This window comes from Gobius niger (assembly GCF_951799975.1).
Source record: "Gobius niger genome assembly, chromosome: 5".
In the NCBI taxonomy this organism is placed as follows: domain Eukaryota; kingdom Metazoa; phylum Chordata; class Actinopteri; order Gobiiformes; family Gobiidae; genus Gobius; species Gobius niger.
In genome coordinates, this window is record NC_136856.1 from 11,138,198 (window position 1) to 11,163,034 (window position 24,837).

The window sequence follows — 24,837 nt, forward strand, 5'->3', positions numbered from 1 at the left end:
AAAAACAGGATGCGCACTGAAAGGAAAAATCAGTGCAGTGAGGAAGATATGCAGTAATCGTGTGATTTTCTTCAGTGGTGATTTGTATGCCTGATTAGTGCACATAGCCCAATGAGGCATGTATTATAAAAGCCCCAAAATGTTTTTTTTGTTTTTTTTACGCGAGGCTTAGACCGTGCAGGTGCAGCAACAAGTGAAGCAACTGCTACAATAAGCCTTTCTCCAAAACACAGACATATGCTTCCTGGCAGGGTTGACTTAACAGGAGTCCCTCACTAACACAAATCAAACTCTGCAGCGGGGAGGAATTTACGGCTGACTTACAGGCTGCACCCATCAAAATGCTTGACACTGAAATGAAGACTTCAAATACTTCTGCAGGTGCTTTTACTAAGAGGCACTTTGGAGTTAATTATATCTATTAAAGATCTGTGTTCATCGCGTTCAGTTAGAGAGGATTATATCAACACGGCTGCGCTCATCATTATTACAGACAATGATGGACTGTCCAAGGTGAAAGAAAGCTGGCCAAAACATGGGAATTTGGGAATTCGGGTTTTCGAACATGTGGTGTTGTTGATTTGTTAACAAACCAAATGACATGAATTGCTACTTTGTGGATAGTTCAAGCTGTTTCCCAGTTTTAGATAGGGCATGAAAACATTACTGTGTGTTGAGTTTTAGAATCAATTTTAATTTTTCCTGAAAAAATTCAGTCATTAAAATGTGAGGTGTCTTTTTTTGTTTTGTTGGAGGGCAAAAATTGAAGTGTATTAGTGGGTGAAGAGCCAATTAAAATAATGTTTTACATGAAGGAAGATATAATACAGACAAATCTATCTTTAATTACTGGTCTATTCAGTACACAGATGAATCAACTATACTCTATAGACATGGAAGCACCATCACCCTGTTCAATGACATTTGAAAAATTATAATTACAATTTAAAATACAGGATTTTATTTTTCACCCTTGTGGCTAAATGGCTGAAACACTACCATCTGTCATACCAAAGACCTCCAAGCCTCACCACCAGGGGGTCCTTGGTATGATCATCAGACATTACAAACTAGCGTTCTCTATTGTAATACTCTCTCTGATACAATGTAGAAAGCACGAAAAAGTTTTGTCAAAGGAAGTGCAACTTTGGTCAACACGATGTACAAAAGAAAGAAGTGAAATGTACAGTATCTATAGGGCTTTGCTCCTTTGTCAGTCATTCCGCCAGTGAGCTTAGTATAGTTCCATTTTGGCGCATAATGGCTTGAGTTCAAGCCTATAGAGCCAGTGTGAAATGTAACACAAAGGAACATGGAGTGCCGCTGTTCGCCACAGAGGCTCGCCACATAATACATGTGTGATATGACCACTAAAGAAGCAATAAAGGAGCAGCACGAGCGAGAGCAGCGGCGGGGAACCAAAACCAGGAGGTGAAAGCAGCCATGAGAGGTGTGACGGAGGAGCAAAAGACAGCATAAAAGAAACTGAAAATGAAAAGGGGAAAAGGCCTTTGGACGGAGCATAGCGCAGGGGCCAAATAAGCGGTGCGTGTGATGGTGAATGTTGTCCGGGCACTCAGATGGAAGCAGGTGGTTGGGAGTTGGTGTTTAGTTGGTCCCCTCTTGTGCATTGCTACCCAGGGGGACAAAGGCAACATCAGCATTGGAGGATTGGAGGAGAATGGAGAGGTGCTCATTCAAAAGGTCCATGGAGGAAAGGCCAAAGCTTCCAGAGAGTGCTGAGCACCTGATAATACCTGCCGGTCGGAGGGGAGGGGGACGCGGCTAGAGAAATGGGGGCAGTGCTTCTACACCTGGGGGAGTCAACAGGGAAGTGGTGCCACGGATGGACTGGAAGAAACGCATTAAGGAACAAAAGTGAAGAGGAAAACACAAGAAGTGAGTGGACCAAAGTCAGTGTGATTTAGTATAGTTCAACATTAGAATGAGTTTAAGACATATTTTGGCAAAGGTTATCACAGTAAGACTAAGAAAGTGGATCGCTTTTTTGGAACTCCATATTCAATGGCTTTAGGCGACTAAAGGGGATCATTTACCAAGCGTTCGCTCATGTGCAGAAAGATTAGCATGTGCAAAAGCGGATCAGCAGCCGAGTCATTCACACAGCATTCTCTCACTTACATGTCAGATTTGGAGCCCTAATACAATGCAATTGAAATGGTAAAAAGAGTGCAATGCCCACAAAATAGCATAGTACCTGTCTTGATGAATGACACCCTATTGTTTATTTTAAAGAACAGACAGACAGAAAGAAAGAAAGAAAGACAGAAAGAAAGAAAGAAAGAAAGAAAGAAAGAAAGAAAGAAAGAAAGAAAGAAAGAAAGAAAGAAAGAAAGAAAGAAAGAAAGAGAAAAACAGAAAAGAAAGAAAGGAAGAAAGAGCTTGGTTTCAATAGTAGCTTACCACCACCAAGTATGGCTTGTGCAAAAATGAATTATTATGAGTTATTTCAGATTCTTTAACAGCTTCCTGTGTATGGTAATAAGACTGTGATCAGATACAGAGACAGCGGGAGGTCTTTTTAGAAAACCAAACCTGTTTAAGGAAAATTTACAAGTAGCCCTCAGGGGAAAATAACAGAAATAGAAATGGTAGCAAGGCTTTTTTTTGAAACACTAAAAATATTTCACTTCTCTGCCAAGACCATGAATTTACATTGATGTGACAGTCATTTGCAGCTTGATAAACTAATTGCCCAAACGAGTTTACCTGTGCCAAATCTGCCTCCAAGAGCTTTGGAACTCATTCATTTACCGCCTATATTGTTTATGTATTTTGATTTATGAAAAGTGCTCTTAGTTACACTTTTATTTGCCTACGGTATTCATAAACTACTCTATCTATATAAGTGCTGTTTTATTAGGCAGACTCATGCACTCCTGATTGCATCAACATAAATTTCAAGCAAAAACATTTTGGCCGTCCAGCGTTTTGTGGACAGTGGCATTTTCTCTACCACTGCCACAGTAATTGGCTACATTGCGTTTCCATCGACTGTCTTGGTACAAAATACAAGTATTTTTGATTAGGTAAGCTTGCGTAAAATAGTGCACCATACTGTCGCACAATCAGCCAAAAAATGAGAATTACTGTTACGCTGAATTTTCGTGACACTGCCTTCCCACAGTTTGCTTAATGGAGTTTGAGAGAAACATTATGTAGTAGTATAAGCCATGGGCTGCCTTCTATGTGTCAGCATTAAACACATACAGGTAGTTTATAAGCTGACAGGGGGTTTTAGAGTCAGAAATGATGTAAGAGTAAACGATAGACAAAATGAACTGGTCAAAATACATTATAGCTACCACATTTGCAGACAGGGTATAACTCCAGAGTTGTTTTATTATTTAACGAGACAGGTAATGCTTACTACATTTACTTTTTTTTTTTTTTTTTTAATACTTGAACAGGTTTCCTAAAGCCATCTTCCACTTCAGCAACTAAGCTTGTCAGTACTGCCTAAAGAAATGTCAAGAGTATGAAGCAAAGCTATAATTCTACACTGTAAGTTGAAATCCACACTTTTGAATGGGAAAATGCAATCACCAGATGCCACTCTCTCCATTATAGGTAGAACACAATATGGTCAATATGAGGACAGAATTAAGTGAACGTTTCACTGCAGCTTTAGCTTCTGGCGACGGCACTGACACTGTTTAGAACTTGACTGGGGATAGATGCTGGGTTTCCTGAGTCTCCCTTATGTCAATTACCAAGTTGTCTTAAAGCAGTACTAAGTAGTGGCCATAAGCGCCACTGCAGGTGTGTAGCATGTCGCGTTTTTCTACTTATTAATTGTCCATGAGTGTCAATACTACGATGACAGAAAAGACAAAGGGAGACAGGGACATTGAACATCCAATTACATCCATCCATCCATTTTCCGGGGCTGGGTCGCGGGGGCAGCAGTCTCAGCAGAGATGCCCAAACTTCCCGATCCTCCACACCTCCTCCAGCTGTTCTGGGGGACCCTGAGGCGACACCAGGCCAACTCAGAGACATAGTCCCACCAGTGTGGCCTGGGCCTTCCACAGGGCCTTGTCCCAATAGGACATGGAACACCTCCCGCGGGAGGTGACCAGAAGGCATCCGGAAAACAGATGTCCTAGCCACATCAGCTGCTCCTTTTGACGTGAAGGAGCAGCAACTCTACTCCGAGATCCTCCCGGGTAACTGAGCTCGAAGGGTGCGCCTGGCCACCCTGCGAAGGAAGCTCATTTCGGCCGCTTGTATCCGCGTTCTTGTCCTTTCGGTCATTACCCAAATCTCATGACCATAGGTGAGGGTGGGAATGCTACTTGAACTCCTCCACTTGAGGCATCCAATTACACAATGGAGATAATTTTTTTCACTCAAACTTGACTGTAAATACTGTTTAAGTAGCGCTAGCCCGCAGTTAGCTTTGCCCGTTAGACTGTTAGCTTCTTCTTTGTGATTCTATTAGTGTGACACCAGAGACACCAGGGGGAGATGAAAGACCCCCCCAATCATCCCATTAACACTTGTATTACCCCCAGAGGGACTACGAAAAGGATTTATTAAGGTAAACAAGTGACTTAGTACTGCTGTAAGATCTCAACTAAAAAATAAAGAAGCTACGATACCTTTATCTACTATACTTATTTGCACATTTTCCTGTTCTTCTTTGATTCCTTGACTATTTGCACCCTCTGAGTGTTCTTGAGAGCTGTTGAAACAAGTCCTATCTCCTCTTATCTTAAAACAGTAAAACCATGAGGTGATTTGATCAAGTTTATCTCGTAACTCAGGGCACAAATAGGTCATAATTATGAACAATTCATAGAAAAGAGCAAAAAAGCGTAGATATGTTTAATGTTTCACTCTTTCATAGATAATTGTTTGCTTCACTGTACTGAAAAGCCAACAAGGGGAAGGGGACGACCCTTTAAGTTAACATAAAACATGCGTTCTATGATAATAAATACATTGATACTTCATCTGTTGCAAGTTTGACGAGACACTACTGTGCATTTCCATTATAAATTCAGCTGTCACTCCTGGCATCAGACTGTATATTATGAAATGCAGTCAGTGAATCAATAGTGTGTCTAATGTTTACACAGTTGCCATGAAGTAAGATCTGCTTAAATAATGAAATGTTTGTGTTTGGAGTTTTTTGCTTGAAGAATCACATCCCCCAGATCCTGGATTTGGCTGGGAACATATCCTCAGGACATCTGCTGTACTCCTAATAATTTGCACCGCATAACTCATGCAAATGGATAGTTTTGAAATGGGACAAAAAACATGAAGAAATGTACTTGTGAAATGTGTATTGTGCCGGGGTTTTTCCCTAAGCGCCGAGGAGTGAGAGGAGTGAAAATATGAAGGAAAAATATTAACTAAAATTCATACTGGACTAATTACTAACATTATGTGCAAATGGGCAGAGGTGGGTAAAACAGGAAAAAAAAAGACACTTTCAAGCACAATACAAAACAGTGTTAATTTGGTAGAAGTCATTAAGAAGAGTGGGAGTAGTGCCACAGATTAAGGATTCACCTGAAATTCAGGTTCAAGCTGAGCCAGAGCACATATCCCATTTGTGTAATGTGCTTGGTATGGCAGGAAATACATTTGCCATAAAACACGTGATTTTTCTTTGTCTCTCACCTTTATACTACAGCATTTATGTAAGCAAACATACAATAGAGTCCCTCTTCTTTATCTCCTCTCTACAACCACCAGTTGTTTGGGGCTTAGACCAAAGTCTAAGGCCCAAAGGAAGATATCTCACTTTGCGTCCGCAAGCTGGCTTGTCGATGGATTTGGTAAGTTTACAATTCTCACGTAAATCTCCATCTTGGATGGATCTTCGTTTAAGTCCACACCGCCGGTGGTTGCCGTGAGTGGGTGGACTATATATTTGCTGGCAACAACAAGCAGTTTTATTGATACTTTTTTAACAAGAAGACACCACTCAAGTTCTGCTACAACATATTTACAAAAAACACACCAAAAAAATATTGTTTTGCTCTGCTAAAATCCTCCTCTCGACCAATTTAGGCCGATGCATTTCCACATTGATATAGCTAATGTTATTTACACCGGCCTTTGCCAAGGTAACATCTACAATAAACTATCATAAACGAACCTTATACATCATTACATAGCTTCAATTATCCTCTTAACTCCCACCTAAACCAAGCTTATTTTTTCCAGTTTGGCATTACCCAAATCTAAATGCTTATGGAAAAAAGCCTCAAAATAGCGAACAAAACGAGGATGAAAGCACTACATAAAAGTGACAAAAAAAGAGACAAAAACGTGCCGGAGAAGCAATAATAACACAATAGACAAGCGACTACAACAAGACTAAAGAGTGATGCAAACGCCACTACAAAGCCATAAGAGAGCAACAAAAAAAAGCATCAAAAGAGCGACAAAATGTGCCGGAAAAGCAACAATAACACAAAAAAAAAAAAACATGATAGAAGTCTAAATTTGCTGAACCTCACAAATTTGTTTGCCTTATTGAAATGGTAACTCGAAAGTATAAGGCAATGAGACGACTCTAAGAAGTGCAATACTCACTCACAAAGTTTCTAAAGTAAATCCAATCATTACGACCCACCTCTGTTAAGAAGCTACGCAATATCTTACAACGTCTATGTGCAGCCCCTGGTCAGCAGCTCCCACACGGATGAATCACACCTTTTTGTCTGGCACATAAATCTGATGACACGTTAAAGGCAGGTCAATATGCGTTAGCGCAGGAAAGAGCTGTAAATTAGCTGTGCCGCATATAACCATTAAATCAATGTGAGAACAGCAGTCGATGACCTCAAAACTTTAACATCAGAAAGAGAGAAAATGCTGGCCCGACGGCAGGCCAAACAATAATTATGTTTAATCAAAAAAACATCACATTTTCTGCGCTTGTCTATGGGCGCATGAATTAGTAAAATATCTGACGGATGTTAAATAATGCACAAGGTCAAACATCTTTTATGGCGAAAATAAAAAGAGCTCTTTCCCTTGTTGAAAGTATCGGGCATGAGAGAATTTTATAGAACTTTTTTTTTAATGTGTGTACTGATTTTATTTTTATTTTTTTAAAGAAAGAGCAGAGAGAAAACAGCTGGTTTATTAAGTAGTGAAAAAAACTAGAAGATGAAATTTACCAAGCCGTTGACAACATCTCAGAATGGTTAAGACGTTGCCAAAACTTGCATCAGAACCCTCTAATTTACGAGTAAATTCTCTGTATTCTCAACAACAAAGACCCAATGAAGTATAGACAGTCTGTGAAGTACTTACAGAGAAGCTGAAGAGACATCAGGGTGCAATGACAAAAAAGAAAAAAAAAAAAAAGTACAATGCCTTGATCTGGAGCGCTTAGCCTTTTAGCTCATGAGTATCAATGATTCTTTTCATGTGATATTCTTGGAGGTCAAAAAAACACCAGACAAAGGACATGCCTTGTATGCTTTACAATTCCCACAAAATGTCCACTTTATTCCATATGTACAAAATGCGTAGCACATGCAAAACTGGATCAGCCACAGAATCATTTTCACATTTACTTAACTTTATTTGTTTGTACGTGGACATATGGTATTTACACTATTTACATTTAACAGTAAATCAGGTTGTACGAGTGATCAGAGGATTGATCAGCTTTTAACCACAGTTTAAGCTCTTTTTTAAACACTGTAAAGGTGGAAAACTCTCGAATAGTAACTGGAAGACTATTCCAGCTTGTGCACCCTTTCACAGACACATATCAGATGTGTGGCCCTTACACTGTAATGCACATTTCAAATGGTAAGTCATGTGCAACACGGCCACTGAATAGTAAATTTATTTTTCAGCTCACACTCGCTATTTAGCACCTTTCTTAAAGGGACTATAGAGAGTTTAAAAATGTTAAAATTCAATATGTTCCTCCCCCTACATGTTACAGCAATGTCCTAAAGTGTAGAATGAGCCCAAACCTATTCACCACAACTGCCTATAAAGTCCTGCACTGTCACTGAGAAAGTTGTTACTTCGGGTCTGAAGGGCCGTCATGCACAAGCTTAAAGGGACACCGCGTAACATTTTGCACTATACTGCTGCCGTCAGTAAAAAACATGCTCCTAATGGACCAGCTCGAGACATTACTGCAGTGGGTAATCAAAGAATGGATTTGGATGAGGACCTACCCTATTTAAATCTCAAATTCTGCTGACTTTACTCACATCTCCATGGAGACGAGTTGGAGACGTACCCACTCCCGGTAAAGTTACAGTCACATCTTAGGACAGCTGAGCCGCTCACAGCAAAAGCACATGTTTGTTTCTGTATTTATGAGGTATTTTTCAATTATGAAAAAATCTGTCATAAAATAAATGCATGTATTTCAATTGTATTTATTGTGTAAAATTCTACGCGGTGTGGCTTTAATATAGAAGGTGCAGTTACACGTATGACCTGAGGTGGCAGTAGTGAGTATAAAATGGCCACCTTGCTAGTCCCTTTAATAGATGACCCCATTAGTTGTTACAAACTTTGACCCTATCATACAACATTGTAAACATTTCCATTTGAATGTGCTTTACAGACCAAGACGATTTCCATGACCAAGACAATCCTCCATAACTATATTAACATGACCACTTCATGAGGTAAACAGCATAGGTTTGATTCTATAACTGTGTGCTGGTGTTGGTGCATCATAAATGCGCTCTAACAAGATGAGAGCCAAACTGGAGAGATAGATTAGTTCTCTGGCCTTTTAAATTAGTGGTATGTTGTTTTGAAACCACTGAAATGTTATAGCATCGTCGTCTCCAAAAAGGGAATTGCTAAAACCACCAACTAGATACATGTTTTCATAAGATTTTTTTCACTCCAACTCTTTCTCTTCCTCCTTCCAGTAATCCTCCTCCTCTCTCGTGGTGTCACAGTCCATATGGTGCGGCAACACTGTTGGTCTCCTGTGGCCACACTTCCCACGATGCATCTGTGGCTCTGGGCTTTCAGAGGAGCTGATAGGCTGAGAGCAGTGAGCTATCGATCAGCTATTGCCGAGTGTGAGGTCAGCATGGTGCGGCGCTGGAGTGTGTCCGAAACGCCACACACCACTGAGTCCTCAACACCCCCTGATAATTCGGCCGCACTGTTCCTTATCTTCATCTCTGAGAGCTGGGTTCTCAAACTGAGGTGTGGGAGTCTTTGGGGAACGCAGGCATCCTCTGAGTCTTCTGCAGTACAGTCTAGCCAAATATTTTTGTTTTGGTAGTTTGGAGTTTTACTGCTTCTGTGTTTATTTAGATTGACCAAGGTTTGGCAAAAGTCGTTAGAGCAAAAGTGTTCAACCCAGAGCTACTTAGGCTCAGGTTGAGTTCACCCTTAACAAGGCAGCATATGTGTGGACTCATAACTTGCACAAATGTCTTCGAGGAGCGATTTGGAAAGGGCTTTTGAGCAAGTAGGAGATCCCCGAAAAAAGACGGTGTATTAAGGGTGGGTCGAGACGCAAAGACGATACTAGAGATTGGATTGAAGAGATGAGATTTGGACAATTGGTAGTAATAAATAAAGATTCAATATCTCCTGAACAATTGAACAAAATGAAAAGCAATTGATCTTGCTTTTTTAAGAACAAAACGATAAATTATGTAAACATTACGTACTGTCATGTCCTTGGGCGTACACTTCACCCACATTGCCTACGTACAGTATGTGAGTGAGTGAGTGGTGCCGTTTATTGGCAGTCAAGTGTTTGAAGTTAATGAACAATGGCTCACTGTAGCGCTGAAAGCTGTCAAGCGCAATATACTGTTAACCACAGGCTAGTTAAATCCTAATTTAGTTCTGGTTTAGTCCAACATTCATCCTGGTCTCTTTTCCTTTTCTACTACTATTACATTGGGGTTAAATTCCCTCCTCTATTCTTGCTGGTTTCACAAACATGAAAGCACATTTACTCCACGGATAAAACAGAAAATCCCCAAGCCCTTAGAAAATAGTGGAAGTGATATTGTTTTGAATCCCTCCAGGTCAGGCATCCTTTGCACTCATGGCTTTTTTTAGAGTCTGCGTGTGAGCAAGTGTTAGAAATATGTCAGATTGATCCGTCTCTGTGATTTCTTGCCATGCTCCCACAGAACATATCTGTGTATTTTATGGAAGGTCTTCCAGATGGAGCTGTTTATAGAAGAGCAGTCAACTGTATTTTCTGTGTGAGGGGTTTCCACATGAAATATTGACTTGACCTGAACCATCTCAGGTCAAGATTGGATGTATTTTACACAGTATGTTTGTGACTGCAGATTTGAGTTCATCCAACTATAAAATTTTGCTTTCACATTAAACCCATTTCCCCCCACTGCACATAGTTTTATGGCTTCACAAAGATTCACCTTGTCTGAAAGAAACCTTTGAAATCAGTCTAAAGAACTAAAACTCTCTAAAACTGATTTTAGACATTATTTTAAACATCCAGGTAAGTCATAATTTTGTCTGAGGTTTGGTTTAGTATTGTATCCCCTTTTTTAGACCTTATTTTTGCTGTGGTGGCACTTAAAAAGCCAAACATTTTATGAGACAGGTAATGCTCTGACAGGAAAGTTTGAGAACCACTGCCCTAAGTGATAGCCCATGTTATATCTCACTTTTTATGTCTAAAACTCAAAACCCTGACAATGTAGCACCTTAATCAGGCCATTCTCATAATTTTATTCAGTTTTGCAAATCAGATTCTTAAGGATCACCTATTTTGATCCTCTGGGCAAATTTAGGAGGACATTGTGAGAAAAAAAAACATCTCAAAGGTTCTCTAGTTCTAAATATATATAAATTACAAATTAATAAAAAAAAAATGTCTTTATTTTATTTTACATATTCATTTGTATTTGACCTTATTTAACCAAGAAAGTCCTCCTGAGATTAAGAATCTCCTTTCCATGGGGGTCCTGGCCCCAGAGGAGAACCTGTTGTACATATTTTTAGTGGCAGGGGAAACCAGAACTCCAGGAGAAAACCAAAATTATAGGTCATTTCTGTCTATAAAAATAGACAAAATGGGACACACAGTACTTTTACTAAAGATTTTTTTTTTTTTATTATTATTATTTTGTATATTATTTTGGACAAAATAAAAATCCAGCCTTTAATCCTTTAATGTGTACACGTAGGAAAAAGCACTTTGTACTTGACTTTGGATGATTTTTGTTTAAGTATTTTTCTGCCGTGGATTTGGACTCCTGTTATGAAGAGAAGGTCCTGTTTAGCAATCTGCGCCACATGCCTATATTGGTTGAAACATCTTCAGAGTTTGGCCAACAAACTTCAACATGATGACAAGTTCAAGTCTAAAATGTGGCCCGAGGTTGTGGCACTATTTGCCTGTGTTGTATGTCTGTGCTGCTGTGTCCATGCAGAGAAAACAGAGCTTAGCGCCAATCAATCCCATCGAGTCTGACTCCTTTCAGTAGCCAGGGATCAATAGAGGCTCTTTCATGTCTCGCTCCAACACACAGCACACACGTCCTGCACTGCACATAGACACTCATGCAGTGTAAAGGCATGGCTGAGGGCGGACGCACCCCTTTAGAGATGACCTATCGGCCTATCGGATCGCTCGCTCACCGGGGGATACAGAAGTTCATTATGACAGGCTTGCTGCAGCTAAAGGTCTGCTTTGGTGCAGTGCTCCAGCATTTATTCTGATCTGAATATGCTACGAGTCGGTAGAGGTGGGGAAAGTCAGCAAAACTGTACTCAAGTAAAGTAATCGTTCATGCAAAGTAATATTATAAAAGAGATGGTGTAGGCTAGATGCGAAGAAGCGGCACATGACTTGCGGCCGGATCTTTACTGCACCTGTTATTCTTCTATAAAGAATTAGCCCTAATCTAATAATTATTTCAAGATGACGTGGTGGACAGTGAGTTACTTATTTAGCTACCTGAGCAGCAAAAAACGACTTTTAGTGAATGCATCAAAGCCTAAACAAGAATTACATCACCAATAAAATATAAATATGAGCAAGCATCCCTTTGAGTAGTGAAAGTCAAAGTGTTTACTGAAAAGGAAAGGCGAGGACTGCTAAAAAGAATTGCCGTGGCTACTGTCATTGAAGGGGGGGAAAAAACAGTAATTGGTAACACTTTGGAAGGAAATGACAACATCCTTGAAATGTAGTTGTGGTCTTCCAGCCTAAAACCTTGATTGTAGAGACCATTAACATTCTAGTCGGGATGGCACAAATAGAGTAGAAATGTAGGGGAATATTGCATTTGTAAATTGACCATGCCTATTCTAATTTCTATTATCTGTGTAATTGCCACATTAAAGCGTTTGAGTGCCATTGTCAGTGATTTCATGGAGTGTCACTTCATGCCATGAAACTACACTATGAGGTTGATATGAGTGGGTTTTGAAAACCATTAGACCAATTTATTTTTCACATTGTAATATACACATGTCAATAGCTATGGGGCATACATCAATAAAAAGCGACCCAAAGCAGATCATATCAGCCTCCTACAACTTTTCTATATTGTAATAATCAATATGGTTCCTATTGAAGGAAATCTAGTCGTAGTAAGAAGATTGAAGAGGAAAAATTGGATCAAGTCGCACACTAGGCATACTTCAAAGCCCATCAGCTCCCCAGAGAGAGTATTTTTTAGCAGGTGAGGCCACTCTAGTAATATCTTTAGGCCAAGTCCCTCAGTACACGTTTATTGCTCCTTGACTGGGACGCTACACTTTTCCGAGAACCTTTTATCGAGGTTCTGTTTAGAAGGTCATGCCTGTGAACCCAGACCAAAGACCAAGCAGAACGAGAGCAGGGATCGCGTGGAGGTAAACGCGTGAAGTTGCACCTCTTGTACTAGTACAAACAGTGGCAGTAGTATTAGTATTAGTTTCAAAGTTGGAAAATGTCCTTGTTTATGCGTGATTTTCACCACATTTATTCAAAACATAGATGTGGTTTAGTTTCTTTTGTAAAACCACTTCTTTATGCTGTGGTATTTGGCAGGAACAATCTGATTTGGCTTTGACACTATTGAGAGACTTTGTATTCATAACTGCACTCTATAGATATGTATTTTCTATTGTTTTATCACTGTGTAGCACTGATTAACTGCGGCTGTTATAATGCGCTATATGAAAAAAAAAAAAAAAAAAAGTTTCATTCCTTTATTCATACACGTTGGTCCTTTGAGACTCAATGTGTCTTTTGTGAGAGAGACCTGTAATAGACGGGGTTCCTTGACCTGTTCTTTCGTCAGGATAGTGAAGAGGTTCATCCGGCCACGTTAGCACAATCTACAACATTAAATAAAAAGTGTTTTGAGTGCTTTCTTCACTGACCTTGCCTGGAGTACTCGTCCGCCTCGTGATGCACCAGGTCGGTGACACAGCCGCCGTAGTGCAGCCGCTGCTCGTGGTCGAAAGCCTTGAGCGTCTCGCTGGAGCTGTAGGACTTCTGAGTGGGCACGCGGCACTCGTCGGTGTCCAACGAGGAGGTGTTATACTGGGAGTCTTTGGGGCAGCGCCCCCTAGTGAGGGAGCGGTGCCTGCGGTCCTTCAGATCCATGCCTGGGCCTGGGAGGGGTGTGCAGGGAGGCGGGGGAGATGAAAGAGGGGAGCAGGAGAGGAGGAGGCAGCGGGGAGGGGCCTCCTAAAGGGCCGCTGTGAGTGCACTGTCCACTTCAGTCGCCTGGAAGACAAAAGAAGAAAAGTTACTGTGAGATGAGAGAGAGAAAAAGACTAGGAGAAGTTTAGCGTCCGAAAATAATAGTTTTCAAATCATAAAAGTTAGAGCCAGCTTATTAAATGCCCTGTACCTGATTTTTGTTTACAATCAATGAAAGAGGGAACGAGTCAAGTTAAAACTGTTAGTTGCGGTCTTAACTCATTCCTAATTTTGTAAAAGTATTTCTAGCATCCAATTCTTCACAAGGATGAGGGAATAAGCAAGAGTCACAACTATGGTTTGATTGCTTGATCCCAATCAATAACAAATGTGTTTTTATAGAGGCACAATGCACAGTGGTCTTTTCCAACAAATATCTGGTTTTCCAATATACTGAGGAAGAATAAAACATTTCATTCTAGGACAAGAAAAATCAAGTATATGGCCTTTAACCCCTGAACCGTGTGCATTTTCTCCAGATCGGCTTAACCCAAATCTAAAATTTGAAAAGCTAAGCTCAATTTGAAAGCTAAGACCTACCCAACATTTTTCTCACATTGTTTTAGTCAAATTTAAGCATTTTTGGCAGTTTTGTATAGATTTTTTTCTCACTTTTTGTCAGGATTTTGTCACTTTTTGTGGACTAAAATGTAGACAGGTGACATCATATCAAATCAGTCCATGAATTACACCCTTGAACAACAAATGACTCCCAAGTACTTCAGCAAAAACCCAGGCACCTGTGTGTGAGACAAACAGTCTGACTAAAAAATATATATATAACAAAGAGGACCAAACCAGGACAGGACAAAGTCTAAAGCGAGTGACACCTGAGGTAACCCCCCAAAAACATTGTCAGAATAAGGACTTGAACTCCAATTTATCACAAGAAGGAGCCGACACACCACTATTTGAAAACCATTACTTTGAAATTAACAGACGCTCGACTCTGACTCATTCTTGTTGTGTACTTCCCTCGAGATTCTCCAGGGCAAGTCAGGTAAAAGGCGCTGCAGTGGAGTGGACATTTTGAGCAACTGAGCGAATGCACAGTGCATGAGAGCATTGACGCGGGGTACGTGAGGCTATTGTTGGGCAAAAACGGGACCGGCAGCTCACGGCTCCTCCGAGATAGCCCTCCATCGACTAGACTAATGAAAAATGCCCGCTTTTAAATCTTTGACATAAAACCTTGTTTGTCTCCAACCAGCTCTGCCCCCACGGTCTTGTAAACAGGTGGCAATAAATACACAGTAGCGGTGCGAAGAAAACTGATCCTTTCTAGCATAGATAGACACAATAATGAAAAACATATTAAGTTATAGGCATTATTTTCCAAATTTTCGACATTTTCAGTCTTGTTTTGGTCTGATTAAGTAATCTTTCAAGTCTATTCTTAACCTCTCAAACCCCACCTGAACCGAGCGCATTTTCTCCAGTTTAACAGCTTGAAAACACATTAAGAACTCCACAAAAGAGAAAAAGAAGTGACAAGAAGCGGCAAAAATGCAACCGAAACACCACAAAAAGAGAAAACAACCAAAGACTAACAGAAAAGTGTCAAAAATGTGTGACGACAACAAAACAAAAAGGCCATAAAAGAGCGACAGAAAAGCAAAGAAAGAGTAACAGTGACGAAAATGTGCAATGAAGAACAAGAAGTCAAAAAAGAGACAACAATGCAAGGGAAAAGATCTGTTTTCGATCAGTTTTGTAGGTCTTAGCTTTCAAATGAGGCGTTACACTGGCCTATAGTCCGCAACCTTTTGGATTTGGGTAACGCTGAACTGGAGAAAATGTGTGGTTAAAGTGGGGGTTAAGAGGTTAACACAGTGTGTTTAATAGTAGATTTTTTATGAAATGGTAAGAATGTGTAAGAATTTCTCACGCCAGTTATTGAATATATTATGCATCTGTCTCTGGGCTAAACCAATTGTAAATCCAATATAATCATTCAAAAAATGGGGCTGTACTTTATGCCTGCAGCCTCTAATAAATTGCATATACAGTATTGTACAATCTTTGAAAAATTAAATTGATAATAGCAGTGATTCATTCAGTAATAATTTCTCCCAACTCTGATACACTAAATTAATATATCAGGAGATTAGGTGGTGAGGCAGCAATGAGAGCGAAAGATGTAAAAACTGTAAGAAAGTGTGGAAAAAAATGGAAGGCGTCGGATGCAACAGGAAGTGTGGCAGAAGTGGAGAAATGACTTAAGGGCATTGAGAGTCTCTTCCTCATTATCAGAGTGAGAATGAATGCGCTCCCTCAGAGGCTGTGAGGGGGTAATCAAACGCACCCAGGACCCAGGCTGCGCACGCAAAGACACCATAAACAACGCCACCAAGACGCACACGGACAGTCTAGAGGTAGCACAGTACGTCTAAATGGGACACCGATGTGATATAACTTGTAGGGAGAGTTAACGCGGGTTTCCAAAGAGATGGGATATTCCGGGTGAGGGAGGAATAACATGCTGAGACATAGTAGTGTGATCATTTTGCACATAGACACTACAAGAGACATCAGTGTACACTCGATCACTACTTGATTTCACTACTTCAGCTACTATGGGCCTTAGGCAGAACCCTGGACAGTGTTTTATTTGCAGTGCTGACATATACACTATTATGGCTTTGGATTTTTGAACATTGGTAATTTAACCGTCACTTGAGAATAACTATAATCCGACTGAAAATAAGAGTAAAGCACAGACTCCACTCAAATAGATGATAAGCAACCAGGATCAAGCAGAAAATGCCTTTGCGTGGGTGCTAACCACTCTGCTGACGCACTCCTCCTAATTCATACAAAATGCTTTGATCAATATAAACTTGGCAAGTGGAGATGGAGGGGAGTAAAACACATTAATAATGCAGGACTTACACCAAGAGTAATTAGGGACAAAGTTTCAAGCCCCTACATTTCTGCTAAGCACTCAAATCTACGCTTGAGTTGCTTTATATACATGGATCACTTGTTGCTTCTAGTCACAACAGCGCAAAGTGAATGCTTGTCAGTTCATTTAGCGGAGAATGCTGCTTCTTTAATCCAGGAGAAGAATTCGGTGGAGGGTAAGGTAATAAGGTGGTTGCATTTTCTTTAACATGATTTTTACAATATATTAGATTCTTTTGGGGATATTTCAGAAATGTTTCAACATTCTAAGCATTTGACTCATCCTTTTCAAAACTACAGTCACGGTCGGCATTGCGTCATACAAGGGGGCGTGGCCTCGATGTTGGGGAAGGAAGAGTGTTTTGGGGAGCACTATTTTTCACACTCTTGAGGAATATAAACTAACTTAGTTATCACACAAATAAAGTCAAGTCTAAATTGGGTCCATATGAATGTTTTTGCACAGCAGATTGTCCAGTAGAAGCGTAAAAACATGAGCATGATGCTAACATGACGCGTCATGTTAGCATTCAACATTATTTTTGTATTTATGGGCTGCTGAACCTTTTTGCTCCACTCCATGTTTGCCTGCCTCTGCCAAACCAAGAGATAAGATAAGATGACATAGCCTTTATTGATCCCACAATGGAGAAATGTACTTGTTACATTCAGCTCTTAGAAACACTCAGGGTGTGCAAATAGGCAGGAAATGTGAGGGGAAAAAAACACTTATATAGTAAAATAGTGGTATCTTATGTACAATGACTACCAAGGTCTTTGTGGGGACAACAGTATAGCTATTCCCTGTCCATTCCACGCAGGGAATTAGTCTGGTCACAGAGCAATTGGAGCAGTTTGAACGGGCGGGCTTCACGCGCACAGATTGTCAGTGAAATAAACCAATTAACAATTAGCAGAAGTGACGATAGCTGTAGTCCAATTCACAAAATATGAACTGAATATAAACTCACGCGGAGGCAAAATCCTCGACCATGATTAGTTTTGGCTAATGTTAATGTTAATTGAACTGACAACATGACGTCACTGACGTAACCTTGTCATTTCTCTGTGACGGTCATGATTGTTTCGGCTAGGCCTTAACCGCCAATCAGCAACTTGTTTACCGTGTATGGCTAGACCCATCTCCTTTCGCGCAGAAAAGAAGTGGGTGTGGTTTATCAGGCTATGTCATGTATCTTTATTGGGTAGAAAACTATATTCAGCATTTGTCTAAGTACTTTTTGAGATTTTTTTCCTCTTTGTTTTCCCCCTCAGCTGCTTCAAACGTGACCATATATGGGCGATTCCAGAGATGCCGTCTTTAACAGGTTAAGCTGCAGAAGATCTTGAGCCACCACTTGTAATAAACGCATCTTCTCCGTCTTTATTGCTATTATCGTTTTTCTTTTTACATTGCAACAATTTTACAAAATATGAATGTCTATGCATATTGTCCTTGAGATCCATAGATTGAGAAAACCAGAGTAGGTTTCCAATTGAGATACGGAGAGCAGCAGCGCTCAGGGTGTGTTTATTACCTCTCTTACAGATTTAATTCTATGCATCATACTACACACATTTTTAACCATGACATACAGTGTAACCCTAACCTCATTAATGACTACAGTGTCCTTTATAAAAGCTCAAATCCATTACATCAAAGCAGGCATCTAATCTGCTTAAACGGTGCTCTTGTAGATGCAGATTGTACACGATGATGACGCTAACATGCCTTGAAACTAGCACAGCGCCCTTGAGCAACACATTACATTCACCGCTAAAGATCAAAGTCCAACAATACAATAACTAATTGACAGGGACGCTTCAAGCAGCAGCCTCCTGTATGGTGGATTTGTCATAATAAATAGGTCGTCTCAGTCTGCGGTTGTCTCGCTCGAGGGGGCTGAGGACTCGTCTGGTCCACCTACTGAAATAGACAGCTTTTCTATCCAAACATCTCTCGGCGAGGAGTGCTCTTGTTGAAAGAAGAGCTTGCAAAGGGCATTTCTAAAGAGCGCAGGCTTCATTAGATCGGGAATACATGATGTGGCTAATTGCATGCTGGGATAGAGGAAGCATGAAAAGGAAGCGAAGAGATGCAGAACGCGAGTCAATCTTTTCAACGGGGGCTCGTTCTAAAAAGCTTAGAAGGTAGTATTGAAAAGTGCCCTGCTATGTCCATTGATTAACAGTAGGTATTAAGTCTCATAAAGAGCTCATTATGCGTTGGCATCCATCACGCCGGCTATTAGAGGTTCAAGCGTAATGTGTTTGTGCCTTTTGAAAGGAGGGAGGAGAAACAGGGAAAGATACCCGGTCGGAAATGAGAGGGACATTTTGGCTAGCATTATGCAAACAATAAGGCAAACATGCTTTTATATGAGCCCCTAGCTGTGTGTTATAAGGGGAGTGTGTCTTCCGTAATGGAGGATACAGTCGTGATTGATGTTACAAGGGCAGCAAAGCATTGTGGGTATGCAAAATAATGGTGCCAGTTAATGAATAAGTTTGGAGGTTTGGAATAAATCAAGCAAATAGTTGGACCAAGTTATTTAGAGTTATATTGACTCTAAGCACAGGAGCAACAAGTTCTCTTTCCTAGTAGTTTGATATGAAAGAAAGTGCCGATTTTATCTTATAGGAATACATCAGAGTGCAACTGCATGGCAGATGGGGTGAGGGGGTGGCCGAGGAGGGACATGTCACCCCTGTGAGTGGGATTATCCACCCCACTCTCGGGAGCTGAGGCAGGATGTTGTAGATCAGTAACAAGTTCAGTTGAAATGTATTTCTAATATATCGCTAACCTATTATGAAGACAGAATGCTGAACTTCATGTGACCGTTTTAACCATTTTAATTGTAGATCAGTGTTTTTGTACATAGGAATTACTTTTACTTTGTCCTTATCATAAATTTAGGCAGGTGATCAGCATGTGAGATTATATATCTTTTGGTTTCCCTACTTTCAAAACATTTTACACATAAAACATGCTGGTATCGTTTTTATATAGTGCTTTTCTGGACACTCAAAGACGCTTTACATTGCATTATTTGTTCACTCCATACTCGGTGGTGGTAAGCTACTATTGTAGCCACAGCTGCCCTGGGGTAGACTGACAAAAGCGAGGCAACCAGTATGCGCCATCGGCCCCTCCGACAACCACCACTCACTCACTCACTCACGCACTACATTCGCTAGGCTTCCCAATGTTCCCAAACGGTCTCCCATCCAAGTCCTGCCAGGCCCTTCCCTGCTTAGCTTCCAAGGTCTGACGGGATTGGGCATAGCAAAGGTGGTATGGCCACAAATATCAAAATTGTAGCCCAATTTGGAATTAGATTTAAACAATCAATATCACTGGTATCGCCCCTCCCTAGAATTGAGTGGGTCACCCCAGTTAAAGGTCTAGACATTCTCCTAATTTACTCTAGATCCCGGACAAACCTCAGTGCCTCAGAGGCAGCATGTACTGCATTTGTTGTATCCCACTAGTAAACAATGGCTGTGCCACTGGTATGCAAATGAAGAAGGTGCTTGAGATAATTTACACTCATTAGTTTTAAGTACATGATTTACTGTTCCTTGTAAATGACCACCTCTGCAACTATGGGCCTTGGTCAAGACACAGACAGAAGTACCTTATGTTGACCATATTGTTGCATTATTTTAGCAAGGACAATTCAACGGTTTAGTGCATATCTTTGGATGGTGATAGAGAGGCAGAGTAGGGAAGGATTCAGGGTGAGGATTGAACCCACAACCTACTTCATACGTGTTAAATAGCTGCAGAGTTGAAGTCAAGCACCACCCAGGCCTTTGAACAAGGAGAGGTAATGGGACACGTTCAGTCTGGCAATAATTGCCTTTGACAACAGTAATAACCAGATAATATTTTGTTTGGACTTGTTCACTCATGCTGTTTATTGATTGTGAGTTGGCATTTTTTCTCTGTTTGACAACTGGGCGGGTGCGGTGTTCGCAGTGGGAGGAGAGAGGATACATATGAGAAATGGATACGGCCGCGTGAACTAAGGGGGTCACATCCGGAGCTGCTGGTATCAATCTTATGAACGTGGGCAGGTGCTTCCTCAAGGTCATCCTCAGGCTGTTAATTACTCTGCGACAAGAACGCAACATGCAGATCGACGTACTGAGGGATAAGGATGCTATTTTTCGGTACTTAAACGGCAGGTTTGTAATTACAGTGTAAATAGGGTTCTGTTGATAATGGTATACTTTTAAAACCCACAAACTCATCATGACCTTCCTCTTGACTTCACTGAAAAAAAGGATGGTTAAATATTGTTTGTGCAAATAACTAATTGGCCTACCATTTCCTCATAAAAAAAACAGTGTTAAAGTGTTAAAGTCAGCTAACAGATTTGATTACCTAATGTTTGAACAAATGTACACATAATATATCACTTTTCAAAACATATAACAACAAATTCCTACATATTAACCACTTCATTTCGTGGCCTATTTGCAGTTCTTTGGATACCACTTTATACTAATCTGATGCATTGTGGACATACTGTACATATTAATATGCAAACAACTGGCAAAACATCTGAGTGTGTTTTCATGGTTATAGTCGCACATCCCGTACAGCCAGAGAGGGTGTAGAGAAGCAGGAGAGGGAGAAAGCCGCCCAAATGACCGTGAAATCTCGGCAGAATGAGAATTGTAATTGGAAGACGACCGCGAGGAAGGAGAACGCATTTTGGAAATGACAAAGATGAGGTTTAGACCGGTTGTCAAGCTTTGGATAAAATGCACATTTACAAATGAAAAACCTTCAACATTTACAGTAAACCAACGGAAAAGGAGAAATGTATCAAGGTAAAGGTGCAAATAGTGATGCACAAGGATCTGAAGCACATTCTGAAAAAACCTTGAGTATGAAAGAAATAATTAAAACCGTACATTTATTGGAAACACTTAAGTCAATGCTACAAGCTTTTATTGAGCACATACAAAAATGGTTCCACTACTATTGTATATACAGCATTGCCATACATTTTCCTGTGAATAAATAGGAGATATTTGCCACAGTAAGCGTAAAGGATGTGAAACGTATTGGATGCCCATCATTACTCCATTTTTGAAGCTTGGAACGAGCACATAAACTAAAGTTTTTAAGCCTTTATTTTTAGTGGGATTTAAGGGTTTACAGCTTAGTTGTTCACTTAAAAGATATAAATAAATGATTATCCGCATAGGCTTTACGTACTCTGCATTGATAAATAATTGGGCATCGACCAACTTTACACTCAGGACCGGCAGATTAGAAGTGAAGCCTTATTAAACTTAAATGATGAAACATTATTTCGTCAGCAGGTATATGCGCACTTATAGTTTCCAACTGCCTGGGAGATTTACTGCTTTGTTGCATCATTCGTCAAAATCCGTGCACAGCCAAATGCCACAGCCCCTGGAACGTGCTGATCACTATCGAGCCTCCTCCGCGGCGCATGTGATTTCACTGCATTTGTAATGGTTATGTGTACGTTGGCTGGATACCCAAGGACAATTAGCCGCGAAGATCCCATCCAGCCCGCCGCACTCATTTATCACACAAATAAGCACGGAGGCGGTCGGAGAGAGCTATAGGTGCTGCATGGGGCCATATAAGACAGTGGGAGGCTATCTGTCCAACACCTAACAGGGCATTCTGTCCTTAGGCAGGGCCAAAATATGTTTAAAAAATTAAGAGTAGCATTGCTTTGAAATACTATGAGTAAAGTGTTTAAGCATAAAGGCCTGATTTATGTTTTAGTGTTGCCGTATTAGGACAGACAAAAATAATGTGGAAAAAATCGATATTACTGATATAGTGAAAAGAGTAATGTTCTGTTCTGTTTGTATTCAATATCTTTTCTCAAGTAGACGTAAAAAGTACTTCAGAATATTTCTGTTTGAACAAATGGATGGTTGAATAAGATTGATGGGCTTCTGTCCCGACTTTCTGGCGCAATGTACGAGCAGTTTTAGTAAAGTGAAACATTTAGTGCTGTCAATAGTGGACCTAGCCACAAAACAAGTTGTGAACAAGATGATATGGATTTAACATGTTGCGCTTGTATATCAATGTACACAGTATTACAGATTATTATGTTATTCATTCCCACTCATTTGCAAAATGCAGAAAACTATTCATTACCTGGGTCATTTCATTTCAGTACTAACTACTTCTATCATCAGCCAACAAGTCTGGCAGCCAAAAGCCTGATAAAACTCAGCGTGGATCATTTGAAAATCCGTCCACACTTCCAACACTCTTCCACAATAGAAGATGAAGCTGCTCATTTGGTCTCTTTTTCGCACTTTTTAAAAATATGAAAGGGATTTGAAAGGCAAAAGATGGCCTATTCAGAAAAAAACAAGCCCCGTTATCACAAAGGACAAAATTGTGGCTATAAAGCATTTGGCTTCAATTTTCTGCTGTTTTTGAGTCTCGGCTCAAATTAAGTTGTTTACACAGTTCGCTCATAAAAGACAAAGAGTGGAAGAGTGACTGAGCGAAACAAAGGAGGCGTCATCGAGCAGCCGCTGTATGGAGAGGTTCAGTGAATAAAGAGCAAAGGAAAACCGATGCTCGCGACTTGTACTCAATTACACTTCTGAGAGAGAGGTGTTGTTTATTTTTGGGATAATATTCAACTCAAGGCGGCAGAAGGTCAGGTCTACAATATGGACTGTAGAGGTGTACTCAATTAGAGAAGATACAGGAGAAGGGATTCTACTACTGGACATGTGATTCCATTGTAGTTGGCATTTACTATACTTTTTTTCCCAGTACCGACCTATGCTACACATTATTCATTAACTAGAACAACATAATAGAATGATTATTTTCATAAATTCATACTTAAAACATTTCTTTGAGCAAATCCAGTAGCAACCAAAGCCAAATTCACACATGCGCCCTCAGCAGGACATTCCCAGCAGGACTGAGTACTGAGCGGGTACAGTGCGTATACAAAAGTCTCTAAAGTCAATGTCGTGAGCTTCCATTTGCCACGGGGCAGCGCGGGTACGGGGCCCGTATGGTGCTGCCAAAAAATCCACGAGGAGTCAATTTTTGACAGACGCCAGAGCGATCAAGCTGAGGGAATGCCATTTCAGAATAAAATCAGAAAAAAAGGGAGCGGGTTAACTGGATTTTATAACTGTTACACTTAAATGAGCTGTTTTCTAGTCTTTGTCCCGTGAAACCAACCGCGTGAACTCAAGGTCTTGTGAGGGCTTCTCACCGCACACACTCAAAAACTCAAACTCAGAACATACTGAAAAGAAACCCGCACAAAATACGTGCCGAACGCGTTGAGTATTCAGTGTGAGCCCAGCGTAAAACAAACCCTAATCAAAAGTTTCCCATCTCTCTCTCGAGCATAGCCTATACAGTCTGTTTTCCATGTTTTGGCATATATCGATATTCCTGATGCGTGTCTGTCTATGAAGCGAGCCATGACCCCTGTTCTCACCGCTGACCCCGCACTCACAACACTGCATTGTATATGGGCCACTTTGGACCAGACTCCTCACCACCAACTCTCATTAATCATGTCTACCATCTTGGGCGGCATTGAAACTTCACATTCAACAAAGACACACGACGAGCACACAACTGCAACCACACACATGCACAACATCAAAGTCGGGAAAGGATGGGCTCGGGCTGCTTTGGATGGCTCCGATTCAACTGGAAACTGGAGTCCATTTCGGGTCCAAGAAGATGAGCGAGCCAACAGCTGAGGGGCGCTCGGGACAGGACACATTTCATCACTCTCTCTCTCTCTCTCTCTTACTCTCTCCCTCTTACTCTCTCCCTCTCTTTCTGCCACACACCTCGGCCCATTACCTCCCACACCCCTCCGAGCCAAAAATGACTAGCTTATTAAACGTGATTGGTCTTGGTACTAACTTGCCGTGTCATTATAAGAGTTTGTGTGAAATATTAAGTAGTTTGTCATTGGAGTAGGTTCTTGAGGTGAAGATATTCAACTTTTTGGCCAAACTAAGTCACACCGGTCGCTATATCATAATCCAGATCTACTGTGATGTTTGTTTCCAAAATCTTAACAGCATTATATGAGAGGTAGATGTAGACAGTTCTTGTGTGACTTTCTTGGAGGTCAAAACACAAGCCTCATAGTCATATTCGCTTGAAAGGCTCGCAGGGGAATGTTCCTACACTGTCTGAAGGATCGTTTGTCAGATCAAACAAAAGCTTGGCCTTCATTTCCTCC

The 24,837-nt window shown here is 40.7% G+C and overlaps 1 protein-coding gene across 14 annotated transcripts in view; it reads right to left on the bottom strand.

Annotated features, from left to right (window-relative positions):
* Positions 1 to 24,837, bottom strand: part of tenm2a (teneurin transmembrane protein 2a) — a 385,466-nt gene that overhangs the window by 287,112 nt on the left and 73,517 nt on the right. For all 14 annotated transcript variants that reach the window (XM_079556152.1, XM_079556155.1, XM_079556154.1 and 11 more), the window contains exon 2: positions 13,354 to 13,702. In XM_079556152.1, coding sequence (XP_079412278.1) covers positions 13,354 to 13,579 — 226 coding nt within the window. In that variant the 5' untranslated portion in view covers positions 13,580 to 13,702. The remainder of the gene's footprint in view (positions 1 to 13,353; positions 13,703 to 24,837) is intronic.